Here is a 16331-nt window from a genome sequence, read left to right on the forward strand (position 1 = left end):
CACGATGGATATACTGAATGGTCTTGTTGCCATGTAGGTGGGTTTGGGCCTGGGCTACCTGGAGCTGCCTCAGATCAACTACAAGCTTTCTGTGGAGCACAAAAACCACAAGATCAAACTGGACACGCTGCCAGAGCTCCGACTGGTATGTTCATCCACTTCAAGTAAACCCGAGCAGGATCACAACTAATCCCAATGGATCCCGACAAAGTCAAAAAGTTCATTTTTGAGCTACAATGTTTGCTTTCGTTCTCAAACGCTCCTTTTCCATTTGACCCACTTCCATCAGTCCAATTCTCATCATCTCCTCCTTGTCACCGCTTTCCTTAGCTGCAGACGCTGCTCGACACCAAGGGCGTGTACATCCTCGACTGCTGGTCCGACGTCTTCATTTGGATCGGGAGGAAGTCTCCCCGACTTGTCCGAGCCGCTGCTTTAAAACTGGGTCAGGAGATCTGCTCCATGCTGCACCGGCCAAAACACGCATGTGTCACCCGAAACCTGGAAGGCACCGAATGCCAGGTAAGACTTCCTGATACAATAGCACCTCAATTTACGAGCTTAATTGGTTCTGTGATGGAGGTCTTAACTTAAAACACTTGTATATCAAAACATATCTGTGGAGGGGGCGTTCTCCTGAGGCCGATAGATCTTCTTGAGCCCGGTATACAGGTTTGAGCAAGTCTTTATTGACATATGCACCAGGGTGCAGGACTTTTCAGTCATGCGTGTCCGTGTTTTCTCTCTGTGTCCTTGTGTGTGCGCTTCTGCTCCCAGCCGCCGTCTCTCTCGTCATTGATTGATTGATTGATTGAGACTTTTATTAGTAGATTGCACAGCACAGTACATATTCCGTACAATTGACCACTAAATGGTAACACCCCAATACGTTTTTCAACTTGTTTAAGTCGGGGTCCACGTTAATCAATTCATGGCCTCGGCCGCTGCTGATAAAGGCGACAGGTGATTAGAGAATCAGCCCCAGCTGGGCAATCTACTCACCTGTCTGCTGGGCTTCGAAGCCAGGCCATACACACTCCATTCCCGCAGAAGGCCCCCCTCCACAACATCCCTTTGAAATTAATTTAAAAAACAACTTAATTGGTGCTTAGTGCCCTAAAACAGCACAGTTAATACATGTAACATGCCATTTAAAAAGAAAAACAAGGTTTTAGAGAATAAATATTGTATAAAATCAAAATAAAACGTACTACAAACAACCACTGTAGTTTGATAAAGTAATGTAATATATTAATTATTTACACCACAGGAGAGTGGATTCCTACCATATCTCCTTCCAACGGCTTCTCTGTCAAACACATCAGCAGAAGCTTCTCCATATTTTTATGGATAAATGTTTGCCGTTTAGATATTTTAATTTTCTTGTCTGTCCAAGTTGGCTACACGCTATGTCGTGATTTTGCTGATTTTCTTTTTGTAATTCATTGAATATCATCCACTTTTTCTTTTCAGCAATGTCATTTACACACATTTCTTTCTTCCAGTGTTTGAAAAATAGTTATGTCCATCTCTAGCTATAAGCTATTGCTAGCCAGTAAGATCGGATGTTTAGACTTAGACTTCCTTTTTATTGTCATTCTGCGGAACCTCTTTCTAGAGTCCAGCAGTGAAAACAGTCCTTGGTGGGGGTGGGAGGAGTCTCTGCAGAATTTCTGAGCTTTGGTCAGGCAGCGGCTTTTAAGATCCGTTTAGGACGGATGTTAAGGGGTTCACTGTGACATTTGTTACAACAGCTAATGGCGGGGATGTTTATATTCTGTATATACACATCTTTGCTTGCAATTTACAGCATAACAATTAGTTGAGAAACAGCTCTTATCTCAAAATACTTTTTAAGTTGGCACACTCTTAAAGCCCCACTTAAAAACTTTCAGTTTTGGTTGATTTTTAGCGGTGTCAGTGGACCAAAGCGGTAGTGTTTTGCCAGAAAGACCACATTTCCCATGATGACTAGCGCATATAGTATCATACTGACATGAAGTCCGCTGAAATATTGGCACGAATATTACGTCTCCAATGGCCACGCTGATGTTAAATAGACACCATCAAGAAATGATCTTGGATTGCGCTACAAACATGTGACTTTTCCTCTTCGTCAGGTGTATAAGTCCAAGTTCAAGAACTGGGACGACGTGCTGCAGGTGGACTACACCAGAGCTGCGGAGACCGTGCAGCAGAAGGACAACCTTCAAGGCAAGGTGGGTAGTCCCACGCCTGAATATTATTCACATGACATTATTCCACGAGTGATGAGGTTTCATGTCTTTTGTGGCAGGTGAAAAAGGATGCAGAGAAGAAAGATCAGATGAAAGCTGACCTCACAGCTCTCTTCCTTCCCAGGCAGCCAGCCATGCCTCTTACTGAGGTGATGTACACACACACACACACACACACACACACACACACACACACACACAGAGGTGGGTAGTAACGCGCTACATTTACTCCATTACATCTACTTGAGTAACTTTTGGGATAAATTGTACTTCTAAGAGTAGTTTTAATGCAACATACTTTTACTTGAGTATATTTATAGAGAAGAAACGCTACTTTTACTCCGCTACTTTTATCTACATTCAGCTCGCTACTCGCTACTAATTTTTATCGATCTGTTAATGCACGCTTTGTTTGTTTTGGTCTGTCAGACAGACCTTCATAGTGCCTGCGTTTCAACAAATACAGTCACTGGTGACGTTCACTCCGTTCCACCAATCAGATGCAGTCACTGGTGACGTTGGACCAATCAAACAGAGCCAGGCGGTCACATGACCTGACTTAAACAAGTTGAAAAACGTATTGGGGTGTTACCATTTAGTGGTCAATCGTACGGAATATGTACTGTGCAATCTACTAATAAAAGTTCCAATCAATCAATCAAAAGTGTGAAGGAAAAAGACCCTTTTTTATTTCAACCGTACATCCCGTCAAAAGCCTAAAGACTGACTGCACAGTTCCTGTCTTCACAATAAAAGTGCCGCTCCATCGCGCCTGCGCTTTCAAAATAAGAGTCTCCGAAAGCCAGCACAAACAAGCTAGCAAGCTACGGAGTTTGCCGCCAATGTATTTCTTGTAAAGTGTATAAAAACGAATATGGAAGCTGGACAAATAAGAAGCCCAAAACCAACCACTTTCATGTGGTATTAGACAGAAAGGAGGAACTTTTTTTCTCCTCCATTTGAAAACGTGGACGTTATCATCACTACTGTCTGATTCCAATCAATGCAAGTCATCAGAATCAGGTAATACACCAACTTATATTCTTGTTTTCATGAAAGAAAGGAATCTATATGTGTTAAACATGCATGTATATTCATTAAAACACCTTTAACATGTAAACAAAAACGGCAAAATAAATAAATATAAATCATATACTGTATATATAAATGTATGTATGTTTATATATATATATATATATATATATATATATATATATATATATATATATATATATATATATATATATATATATATATATATATATATATATATATATATATATACATATATGTGTGTGTATATGTTACTCATCAGTTACTCAGTACGGTACTTGAGTAGTTTTTTCACAACATACTTTTTACTTTTACTCAAGTAAATATTTGGGTGACTACTCCTTACTTTTACTTGAGTAATACATCTCTAAAGTAACAGTACTCTTACTTAAGTACAATTTCTGGCTACTCTACCCACCTCTGCACACACACACATTCTTGTATTTGTTACCTTCTTGAGACCTCCGAAAAATCGCCTACCTCTTTAGTACCACCCTTTCTAGATATGTAAAGTTTGTATTTACAGCATTAATATTATATACATACTATGCAAATATAAAAAAGGCAAGTTTTTTTGTAGTCAAATTTTTACACACACTTGTTATTTCATATGTTGACCAGAGGGGGAGCACTTTTAAAACCGACACACGGTCAATTTGAAAAATCCGTCCTTTTTGGGACCACCCTCATTTTGATAGATTTCACCACCACCTCCAGTCTGTAGTGGATATGACATAATAGTGTGACAGTCTCGTCCATAGTGGATCTAACATAATAGTGTGAGAGTCCAGTCCATAGTGGATCTAACATAATAGTGTGAGAGTCCAGTCTGTAGTGGATCTAGCATAATAGTGTGAGAGTCTAGTCCATCGTGGATCTAACATAATAGTGTGAGAGGCCAGTCCATAGTGGATCTAACATAATAGTGTGAGAGTCCAGTCCATAGTGGATCTAACATAATATTGTGAGAGTCCAGTCCATAGTGGATCTAACATAATAGTGTGAGAGTCCAGTCCATTCTGGATCTAACATAATAGTGAGAGTCCAGTCCATAGTGGATCTAACCTAATAGTGTGAGAGTCCAGTCCGTAGTGGATCTAACATAATAGTGTGAGAGTCCAGTCCATAGTGGATCTAACATAATAGTGTGAGAGTCCAGTCCATAGTGGATCTAACATAATAGTGAGAGAGTCCAGTCCATAGTGGATCTAACATAATAGTGTGAGTCCAGTCCATAGTGGATCTAACATAATAGTGTGAGAGTCCAGTCCATAGTGGATCTAACATAATAGTGTGAGAGTCTAGTCTGTAGTGGATCTAGCATAATAGTGTGTGAGTCTAGTCCATAGTGGATCTAAGATAATAGTGAGAGGCCAGTCCATAGTGGATCTAACATAATAGTGTGAGAGTCTAGTCCATCGTGGATCTAGCACAGTAGTGTGAGAGTCTAGTCCATAGTGGATCTAACATAATAGTGAGAGGCCAGTCCATAGTGGATCTAACATAATATTGTGAGAGTCTAGTCCATAGTGGATCTAGCATAATAGTGTGAGAGTTTAGTCCATAGTGGATCTAACATAATAGTGAGAGGCCAGTCCATAGTGGATCTAACATAATATTGTGAGAGTCTAGTCCATAGTGGATCTAGCATAATAGTGTGAGAGTCTAGTCCATAGTGGATTTAACATAATAGTGTGAGAGTCCAGTCCATAGTGGATCTAACATAATAGTGTGAGAGTCCAGTCCATAGTGGATCTAACATAATAGTGTGAGAGTCCAGTCCATAGTGGATCTAACATAATAGTGTGAGTCCAGTCCATAGTGGATCTAACATAATATTGTGAGAGTCCAGTCGATAGTGGATCTAACATAATACTGTGAGAGTCCAGTCCATAGTGGACCTAACATAATAGTGTGAGAGTCCAGTCCATAGTGGACCTAACATAATAGTGTGAGAGTCCAGTCCATAGTGGATCTAACATAATAGTGAGAGTCCAGTCCATATTGGTTTACTTTTGTATGCACATTAAAGCAACAAAAAATCCTGACTTTGGAGCAATGTTCACAGACTCTAGTATTTGGCTATTAGATGCAATGGTTTTCCGTATTGGGACCATGATTTCGGTCCTAACTTGTTCACCGGTCCTCCTGTGGAAGGTACTTTTCCTTGTTGATGTCAAGAACACACACATAGCTTATTTTTGTCAATGTTCTGTGCAGGCTGAGCCGCTGATGGAGGAGTGGAACGAGGACCTGGACGGCATGGAAGGATTTGTGTTGGAGAGCAAAAAGTTTGCTCGTCTACCAGAGGAAGAGTTTGGACACTTCTTCACACAAGATTGCTACGTGTTCCTCTGCAGGTACGAACGTGCACCTTCGAGCGTGGTAGTCAGTATGTGAAAGGGTCTCATGGTGATGGACAGGTACTGGGTTCCTGTGGAGTACGAGGACGAGGAGGAGAAGAAAGAGGGCGAAGGCAAGGAGGTGGAGGAGGACAAGCAGCCTGAGGAAGACTTCCAGTGTGTGGTGTACTTCTGGCAGGGCCGGCAAGCTTCCAACATGGGCTGGCTCACCTTCACCTTCTCCCTGCAGAAGAAGTTTGAGAGCCTCTTCCCGGGCAAACTGAAGGTACCACAAATAGTCCGTGCACACCCTCTGCTCCACGGTAACCATGTTGTTCCCCAGGTGGTGCGTATGACGCAGCAGCAGGAGAACCTCAAGTTCCTGTCCCACTTCAAGAGGAAGTTTATCATCCACAAAGGGAAGAGGAAACAGAAGACGGACTCAGCCCAGCCGTCCCTCTATCACATTCGCACCAACGGCAGTGCACTCTGCACCAGGTAGCTGCCAACACCACGTCCTTTTGTCCATGTCTTCATCTGACGCCTCACCTTGTCTCCTGGCAGGACCATCCAGATCGCCACAGATTCAGCCAATCTCAACTCAGAGTTTTGCTTTATTCTCAAAGTTGGTATTGTGTGTTGACTAAGCAAAGAGCGTGAGCACAAACACTCACACAGCATCCTCTGCAGGTTCCCTTTGAGAGCACAGACAACCAGGGCATCGTCTACACCTGGGTGGGACGAGCTGCCGACCCGGACGAAGCCAAGCTGGCCGAGGACGTCATGAACCGCATGTTTGATGACACCTACAGCAAACAGGTGCACTTTCTAAGAACCATATCACACCATATTAGAGTTTGTTTGATGACACCTGTCAGGTTCAAACACCGATGACAAGAAGCAAGGAATTAAACAGACAGGATTCAATTTAGCTCACTGAGGAGAGCATACCTGCCAACTACTCCGGTTTTCCCGTAATTAGTACGGTTTTCATCAACCTATTTCGGGTTACGGTTGCAGTGATAAAAAATACGGTTTTTCATTAATAAATTTTTTTTTTTTTTTTTAAGTTTTATTCACGAAATCGCGTAACAACAATCACAATCGACACTGCTTCCCGTAACTTCCTATCGAGCCATTCCGAATGCCATGCGGGAGGCTATTTATAGCACCGCTGCCAAGCACGAGGCACCTGTTGCCCATTGTTTCCAAACGAGCGAACGATCATGGAATCAGCCGGAGAAAAATCGGAAACGAGTCTTAAACCGAAAAGAAAACTGCAGTCATTCCGTGAAGAATATTCAAAAGCCTATCCGGGAATAATTATCCGTTCCAAAAAGGGTGAAAACTACGCGAATTGCACCTTGTGCAGACAAGATTTTTCGATCGGACACGGAGGAATTAGCGATGTAAAAGACCACGTTGGGACAAAAAAACACAAGTCTAATGCCGTTGCTAGCGATACAAGTGGAAAACTTTCAACGTTTTTCGTCGCCCAAACAGATTCTTTGGATGTGATAAATGCCGAAGTTTTATTTACGGAGGCAATAATTGAGCAAACAAAAAGGTAATGACATCAATGTTATCTATTGGAATTGTTTAGTACTGTTATACTGTTAAAAGTGTTTATACTATTTATGCTTTCAAGTCCAAGTTGAAGAAATCTTGTTAAATGTTGACAGCATAACTACCAAAATACAGAAGTATGTCCTTAATATTTTTGCAGTGCTATTTCTGTTGAAAAGTTCAAATGATTACATTAGAGATGTGATGTGCCACTTTTCAAGTGTCTGATGGCTTCAATTAATTTTCATTAATTTTTCATATTTTGAATTCTTTTGAAAGGCTTCCAAAAAAAACTACATTTGAATTGTAATTCCATGCTATTGACAGGACTATTAATTTTAATGAAGTTAGCTTACCATGTTTACAGTATGATAATTGTGATAGAAATGTGAATTTTAGGCACAGAATATTTTTTACAATTGAACAAGGCAGTAGATTATACAAGCTTGGACAGAAAGTTAATAATGACACCAATTTTTTTTTAATGGAATTGTTTAGTACTGTTTTACCATTTGTTTACTGTAAAAAGTGTTTATACTTTCAATTAACAAATTGAAGTCTTGTGAAAGGTTGACAGGATAACTGGCATTAACTGTCAAAATAATTTCAAACTATTGAAGTTATCTTACAGAATAAACATGTCAATCAACCCATATGATTTTTGCTGTAATATTTTTGTTTTGAAAAGTCACTGTGACTGATAGAAAAGTGATGGTTTTAGCAACATTTTAACCTGTCTGAATGCAATCAATCATTTTGCGTCGGGGGGCGAAGCCTGAACCCCCCACCAGGACTTTGTCCTGGACCTGCCGGGGCCTGCGGCCCCTGGACCCTGGCTACTAGGTTTTTCTGATTTCAAAAGTTGGCAGGTATGGGAGAGCGTGTACACCTGTACTCTCTTGTACAGTGTCGTCCCACACTCTGACAAAAGGGTTGCACGCCTCCTCTTTTATTTGGACTTTCCCTGATTACATGGCAACAGCTGTTTCTAAGGGGAGAGGGGGTCGTAAACAGCCGTCGCCCTTGGTCACAAAACAGTTCAAAGAAAAGATGCCTGGAGCCTGCGTCAGGTCCTGCTTCCTCTCCGCTTTGTAGATCTCAAGGTTCAAGGTTCAAGGTTCAACTTTATTGTCCCCGCGGGGAAATTTGTCTTGGGCACAGTGCATCATTGCTTTCTTAACATACCCAAAAACAACAGAACACAAGCACAGACACAACCACAACCATACAACTAACATTTAAACATCAGAACATGGAGCTTGATAGACATAGGTGGCACTTTGATGTAGGCATAAAATCTACACTATGGAGATAAAGATAAAGTACCAATGTGCATTGCACTAGAGCTCATGGATAATGTGCTGTGTGCTAAAGTGCTTAGTTCTAAAGTGCTATGTGCTAAAGTGCTATGTGCTAAAAAAGTGCTAACCTATGTATTAAAATTCTATTGCACATTGTTGGTCAGCTTAACGGAGGCTGGGACAAATGATAATTTAAGGCGGTTAGATTTGCATAGTGGGACCCGGAGTCTTCTCCCTGATGGCAGGGTTCCATATTCAGGAAAGAGTGGGTGTTGTGAGTTGGAAATAATTTTCTTAGCTTTTTTCCTAACTGCCTGCTCATAGATGCTCTGTATAGGCTCATATTCTTTCCTCCCTACGATTTTCATTGGGAGGAAAGACAAGATCTTCCTGCGGATTACAATAGATTAAAGAAACCGACACCTTCATGTCGCTTCCCATCGTACACAGTGGAGTTTTACAAGCCTTTTGCTTGGTAAGATCAAAGACAGCTTTTGTCTGCTCGCCGGGAACTGGTGGAAACACAAACTTAGATACAATTATTCTGACAACACCTACTGCAAACAGGTGCACGTTCTAATTACCATATCACAATCTCACGGTTCTAAGGCCACACTACCATATTATAGTTTATTGGTTGATAACACCAAGTGTTCTGGTAAAGCACTAACTAAACGAGCCAATGGAGTTTATCATTTTTGGTCAGAAAAATGTTACTGTGAGCAAGTTTGCAAAAAGCCCCTTTTAGTGTTTGGCCTCCTTTTTAGATGTATTTGAATAATCGTTTAATTTTTATTGTATGTTTATTAATATTTTTATAATTTAAAAATAATTTGTTTTTAACCTTTTGTATTCATGTTATAAAATACAAAAAATGCAGACAAAATATTACTACCTTTAATGGTATTTTGTGTTTTATGTTATACTATACATTTATTTTTAATATGTGGTAATTTATATTTTTTTCAGTTATTTTTAATAATTTTAATAATGTTCAATATTAACCAAATATGTTTTACCTTTTTGTATTGTATGCATATTACATGACTTTTGACTGTTATTGCAAGTCCTAAACAATATTTGCATGTTCTGCCCTCCCAGGTCATTAACGAGGGGGAGGAGCCTGAGAACTTCTTCTGGGTTGGCATCGGCGCTCAGAAGGAATACGATGAAGACGCAGACTACATGAAATATGCTCGTCTCTTCAGGCGAGTCACATGTTCTTCACTCTCTTCTTCTTCTTCTTCTAGCAACTCATTTTCCTTCTCGGCCTCTCAGGTGTTCTAACGAGAAAGGTTATTTCTCCGTGTCAGAGAAGTGCTCCGACTTCTGCCAGGACGACTTGGCGGACGACGACATCATGTTGTTGGACAACGGCAATGAGGTAGCAACCATAAGTTATTGCACTTAATTCACCTTTGTAATAATAATAAGTTATTGTCAATAAATGTGCACTTGATGTCCCTCAGGTGTACATGTGGGTGGGTACTCAGACCAGCCAGGTGGAGATCAAACTGAGTCTGAAAGCATGTCAGGTGTGTGAGATCTTACTTTCTTCTTGAACCTCACTCTGCTTCCTGCTCAATGTCTACATCCAACACATGCTTTTTATGCTAAAGGTCTACATCCAACACATGCTTTTTATGCTAAAGGTCTACATCCAACACATGCTTTTTATGCTAAAGGTCTACATCCAACACATGCTTTTTCTTCTAAAGGTCTACATCCAACACATGTTTTTTATGCTAAAGGTCTACATCCAACACATGTTTTTTCTTCTAAAGGTCTACATCCAACACATGCTTTTTCTTCTAAAGGTCTACATCCAACACATGCTTTTTCTTCTAAAGGTCTACATCCAACACATGTTTTTTATGCTAAAGGTCTACATCCAACACATGCTTTTTCTTCTAAAGGTCTACATCCAACACATGCTTTTTATGCTAAAGGTCTACATCCAACACATGCTTTTTCTTCTAAAGGTCTACATCCAACACATGTTTTTTATGCTAAAGGTCTACATCCAACACATGTTTTTTCTTCTAAAGGTCTACATCCAACACATGCTTTTTCTTCTAAAGGTCTACATCCAACACATGCTTTTTCTTCTAAAGGTCTACATCCAACACATGTTTTTTATGCTAAAGGTCTACATCCAACACATGTTTTTTCTTCTAAAGGTCTACATCCAACACATGCTTTTTCTTCTAAAGGTCTACATCCAACACATGTTTTTTATGCTAAAGGTCTACATCCAACACATGCTTTTTATGCTAAAGGTCTACATCCAACACATGCTTTTTCTTCTAAAGGTCTACATCCAACACATGCTTTTTATGCTAAAGGTCTACATCCAACACATGTTTTTTCTTCTAAAGGTCTACATCCAACACATGCTTTTTCTTCTAAAGGTCTACATCCAACACATGCTTTTTCTTCTAAAGGTCTACATCCAACACATGTTTTTTATGCTAAAGGTCTACATCCAACACATGCTTTTTATGCTAAAGGTCTACATCCAACACATGCTTTTTCTTCTAAAGGTCTACATCCAACACATGCTTTTTCTTCTAAAGGTCTACATCCAACACATGCTTTTTCTTCTAAAGGTCTACATCCAACACATGCGTTTTCTTCTAAAGGTTTACATCCAACACATGCTTTTTCTTCTAAAGGTCTACATCCAACACATGTTTTTTATGCTAAAGGTCTACATCCAACACATGCTTTTTATGCTAAAGGTCTACATCCAACACATGCTTTTTCTTCTAAAGGTCTACATCCAACACATGCTTTTTCTTCTAAAGGTCTACATCCAACACATGCTTTTTCTTCTAAAGGTCTACATCCAACACATGCGTTTTCTTCTAAAGGTTTACATCCAACACATGCTTTTTTTTTCTAAAGGTCTACATCCAACACATGTTTTTTCTTCTAAAGGTCTACATCCAACACATGCATTTTCTTCTAAAGGTTTACATCCAACACAGGTTTTTTTTTTAAGGTTTACGTCCAACCCCTTTTTATTTGTCAAGGTTTACATCCAACACATGGTTTTTCTTCTAAAGGTTTACATCCAACCCATTTTTATTTGTCAAGGTTTACATCCAACACATGGTTTTGCTTCTAAAGGTTTACATCCAACACATTTTTATTTGTCAAGGTTTACATCCAACACATGGTTTTTCTTCTAAAGGTTTACATCAAACACAGGTTTTTTTGTTAGGTTTAAATCCAACCCCTTTTTTTTGTCAAGGTTTACTACATCCAACATGTTTTTTGTCAAGGTTTACATCCAACATGTTTTTTATTCTAAAGGTCTACATCCAACACATGTTTTTTCTTGTCACAGTCTACATCCAACACACGTTTTTATCCTGTGAAGGTCTACATCCAACACATTTTTCTTGTCAAGGTCTACATCCAACACATGTTTTTTCTTGTGAAGGTTTACATCCAACAAGTTTTTTCTTGTCAAGTTTTACATCCAACACATGGTTTTTCTTCTAAATGTCTACATCCAACACGTTTTTTTCTTCTAAAGGTCTACATCCAACACATGCTTTTTATGCTAAAGGTCTACATCCAACACGTGCTTTTTCTTCTAAAGGTCTACATCCAACACATGCTTTTTCTTCTAAAGGTCTACATCCAACACATGCTTTTTCTTCTAAAGGTCTACATCCAACACATGCTTTTTCTTCTAAAGGTCTACATCCAACACATGCTTTTTCTTCTAAAGGTCTACATCCAACACATGCGTTTTCTTCTAAAGGTCTACATCCAACACATGCATTTTCTTCTAAAGGTTTACATCCAACACAGGTTTTTTTTTTAAGGTTTACGTCCAACCCCTTTTTATTTGTCAAGGTTTACATCCAACACATGGTTTTTCTTCTAAAGGTTTACATCAAACACAGGTTTTTTTGTTAGGTTTAAATCCAACCCCTTTTTTTTGTCAAGGTTTACTACATCCAACATGTTTTTTTGTCAAGGTTTACATCCAACATGTTTTTTATTCTAAAGGTCTACATCCAACACATGTTTTTTCTTGTCACAGTCTACATCCAACACACGTTTTTATCCTGTGAAGGTCTACATCCAACACATTTTTCTTGTCAAGGTCTACATCCAACACATGTTTTTTCTTGTGAAGGTTTACATCCAACAAGTTTTTTCTTGTCAAGTTTTACATCCAACACATGGTTTTTCTTCTAAATGTCTACATCCAACACGTTTTTTTCTTCTAAAGGTCTACATCCAACACATGCTTTTTCTTCTAAAGGTTTACATCCAACACATGTTTTTATTCTAAAGGTTTACATCAACACATGTTTTTTCTTGTCAATGTCTACATCCAACACGTTTTTCTTGTCAAGGTTTACATCCAATACATGTTTTTTCTTCTAAAGGTCTACATCCAACAAGTTTGTTCTTGTCAAGTTTTACATCCAACACATGGTTTTTCTTCTAAATGTCTACATCCAACACGTTTTTTTTCTTCTAAAGGTCTACATCCAACACATGTTTTTCTTCTAAAGGTCTACATCCAACACATGTTTTTATTCCAAAGGTTTACATCCAACACATGTTTTTTCTTCTAAAGGTCTACATCCAACACATGCTTTTTCTTCTAAAGGTCTACATCCAACACGTTTTTTTTCTTCTAAAGGTCTACATCCAACACATGTTTTTCTTCTAAAGGTCTACATCCAACACATGTTTTTATTCCAAAGGTTTACATCCAACACATGCTTTTTCTTCTAAAGGTCTACATCCAACACGTTTTTTTTCTTCTAAAGGTTTACATCCAACACATGTTTTTATTCTAAAGGTTTACATCCAACACATGTTTTTTCTTGTCAATGTCTACATCCAACACGTTTTTCTTGTCAAGGTTTACATCCAACACATGTTTTTTCTTCTAAAGGTCTACATCCAACACATGCTTTTTCTTCTAAAGGTCTACATCCAACACATGCTTTTTCTTCTAAAGGTCTACATCCAACACATGGTTTTTCTTCTAAATGTCTACATCCAACAGGTTTTTTTTCTTCTAAAGGTCTACATCCAACACATGTTTTTCTTCTAATGGTTTACATGATGAGATCCGCCCGGCGTTCCTTAAGGCTCTGGATGTTGTGGGGCTGTCTTGGTTGACAAGACTCTGCAACATCGCGTGGACATCGGGGGCGGTACCTCTGGATTGGCAGACCGGGGTGGTGGTTCCTCTCTTTAAGAAGGGGAACCGGAGGGTGTGTTCTAACTATCGTGGGATCACACTCCTCAGCCTTCCCGGTAAGGTCTATTCAGGTGTACTGGAGAGGAGGTTACGCCGGATAGTCGAACCTCGGATTCAGGAGGAACAGTGTGGTTTTCGTCCTGGTCGTGGAACTGTGGACCAGCTCTATACTCTCGGCAGGGTCCTTGAGGGTGCATGGGAGTTTGCCCAACCAGTCTACATGTGCTTTGTGGACTTGGAGAAGGCATTCGACCGTGTACCCCGGGAAGTCCTGTGGGGAGTGCTCAGAGAGTATGGGGTAACGGACTGTCTTATTGTGGCGGTTCGCTCCCTGTATGATCAGTGCCAGAGCTTGGTCCGCATTGCCGGCAGTAAGTCGAACACGTTTCCAGTGAGGGTTGGACTCTGCCAAGGCTGCCCTTTGTCACCGATTCTGTTCATAACCTTTATGGACAGAATTTCTAGGCGCAGTCAGGGCGTTGAGGGTATCTGGTTTGGTGGCTGCAGGATTAGGTCTCTGCTTTTTGCAGATGATGTGGTCCTGATGGCTTCATCTGGCCAAGATCTTCAGCTCTCACTGGATCGGTTCGCAGCCGAGTGTGAAGCGACTGGGATGGGAATCAGCACCTCCAAATCCGAGTCCATGGTTCTCGCCCGGAAAAGGGTGGAGTGCCATCTCCGGGTTGGGGAGGAGATCTTGCCCCAAGTGGAGGAGTTCAAGTACCTCGGAGTCTTGTTCACGAGTGAGGGAAGAGTGGATCGTGAGATCGACAGGCGGATCGGTGCGGCATCTTCAGTAATGCGGACGCTGTATCGATCCGTTGTGGTGAAGAAGGAGCTGAGCCAGAAGGCAAAGCTCTCGATATACCGGTCGATCTACGTTCCCATCCTCACCTATGGTCATGAGCTTTGGGTCATGACCGAAAGGACAAGATCACGGGTACAAGCGGCCGAAATGAGTTTCCTCCGCCGGGTGGCGGGTCTCTCCCTTAGAGATAGGGTGAGAAGCTCTGTCATCCGGGAGGAGCTCAAAGTAAAGCCGCTGCTCCTCCACATGGAGAGGAGCCAGATGAGGTGGTTCGGGCATCTGGTCAGGATGCCACCCGAACGCCTCCCTCGGGAGGTGTTTCGGGCACGTCCGACCGGTAGGAGGCCACGGGGAAGACCCAGGACACGTTGGGAAGACTATGTCTCCCGGCTGGCCTGGGAACGCCTCGGGATCCCCCGGGAGGAGCTGGACGAAGTGGCTGGGGAGAGGAAAGTCTGGGCTTCCCTGCTTAGGCTGCTGCCCCCGCGACCCGACCTCGGATAAGCGGAAGAAGATGGATGGATGGATGGATGGTTTACATCCAACACATGTTTTTATTCCAAAGGTTTACATCCAACACATGTTTTTTCTTGTCAACGTCTACATCCAACACGTTTTTCTTGTCAAGGTTTACATCCAACACATGTTTTTTCTTGTCAAGGTCCACATCCAACACGTTTTTTTATTGTCAAAGTTTACATCCAACACGTTTTTCTTCTTCTCCAGGTCTACATCCAACACATGCGCTCCAAAGAAAGCCAGCAGCCCAGAAAACTGCGACTAGTCCGCAAAGGTAACGAGCCACACTGCTTCACTCGCTGCTTCCACGCCTGGGGGGCCTTCAAAACGCCGCCAGCATAGTTTGAGCAGCCGCCAACAAGCTTTAGTAGAAGTTTGCACTGTGCAGGAAGTCTAGTGTGTGCAGACACATCATACATGCTGAGTGATAGTTTTGCACAGCTTATCTGAAGCCAACTTCTTCTTTGAAAACTGCCATTGCTCTTTTGTGGAATGTTTCTTCTCGACATATTTGATACTTCATATCACAAATGTGCAATCATCACAAGCTGGGAGTCAAACATCTCTCTCTTCACACTGAGCGGCTTTTTCTGGCGCTTTGCAAAGATTTTACAGGTTTGAAATCCATATTTTCTGAAGACGAAAAAAGTCATTTAATGGGAGATGATATCAAGAGACATATCCTCATAATGAAATTGTAAGAGATTCTTCATGTCATATCTATTTTTGTGTCTTTCCTTTGTGGCGTGTGCCTCAACACACATGCTTCTACCACTTGCAGATGCTTTATTTATCTATTTTATATTAAAGAGGAAAACAAATCTCACCACATATTTCTTGTCTCCAGTTCTTCTTGTGCGATTTCATTGTTCAGTTTAGTTAGCGCTCGGAAGTTTTCGCACGTTTTTTTTCCCTGTTCAACACTGTTAGAATAGAATATTAACAAAGTTTACACACTAACTCTTAAGATCTTTTTCAGCCCCGTTATAACTATTTGAACTGACAGTAATCCTGGTATATGACCTTTTATATATATATATATATATATATATATATATATATATATATATATATATATATATATATTAGGGCTGCAACTAACAACAAATTTGATAATTGATTAATCTGTCGATTATGACTTAGATTAATCGATTAATAATCGGATAAAAGAGACAAACTACATTTCTATCCATTCCAGTTTTTTATTGGAAAAAAACAGCACACTGGCACCATACTTATTTTGATTATTGTTTCTTAGCTGTT

General features: G+C 40.5%; 1 protein-coding gene across 1 annotated transcript in view; it reads left to right on the forward strand.

The window, feature by feature from the left end:
• The window catches only part of flii (FLII actin remodeling protein), a 57655-nt gene extending 41754 nt beyond the window's left edge, over positions 1–15901 (forward strand). Inside the window, exons 19-31 of the mRNA XM_061982057.2 lie at positions 38–145; positions 331–522; positions 2121–2219; positions 2297–2386; positions 5511–5650; positions 5714–5918; positions 5976–6130; positions 6197–6257; positions 6323–6451; positions 9601–9707; positions 9778–9883; positions 9969–10034; positions 15276–15901. Of these exons, the coding sequence (XP_061838041.1) occupies positions 38–145; positions 331–522; positions 2121–2219; positions 2297–2386; positions 5511–5650; positions 5714–5918; positions 5976–6130; positions 6197–6257; positions 6323–6451; positions 9601–9707; positions 9778–9883; positions 9969–10034; positions 15276–15410 (1593 nt within the window). The 3' untranslated portion in view covers positions 15411–15901. The remainder of the gene's footprint in view (positions 1–37; positions 146–330; positions 523–2120; positions 2220–2296; positions 2387–5510; positions 5651–5713; positions 5919–5975; positions 6131–6196; positions 6258–6322; positions 6452–9600; positions 9708–9777; positions 9884–9968; positions 10035–15275) is intronic.
• Positions 15902–16331: the final 430 nt, after the last annotated feature.

This window comes from Nerophis lumbriciformis, linkage group LG24 (genome assembly GCF_033978685.3).
Source record: "Nerophis lumbriciformis linkage group LG24, RoL_Nlum_v2.1, whole genome shotgun sequence".
In the NCBI taxonomy this organism is placed as follows: Eukaryota; Metazoa; Chordata; class Actinopteri; order Syngnathiformes; family Syngnathidae; genus Nerophis; species Nerophis lumbriciformis.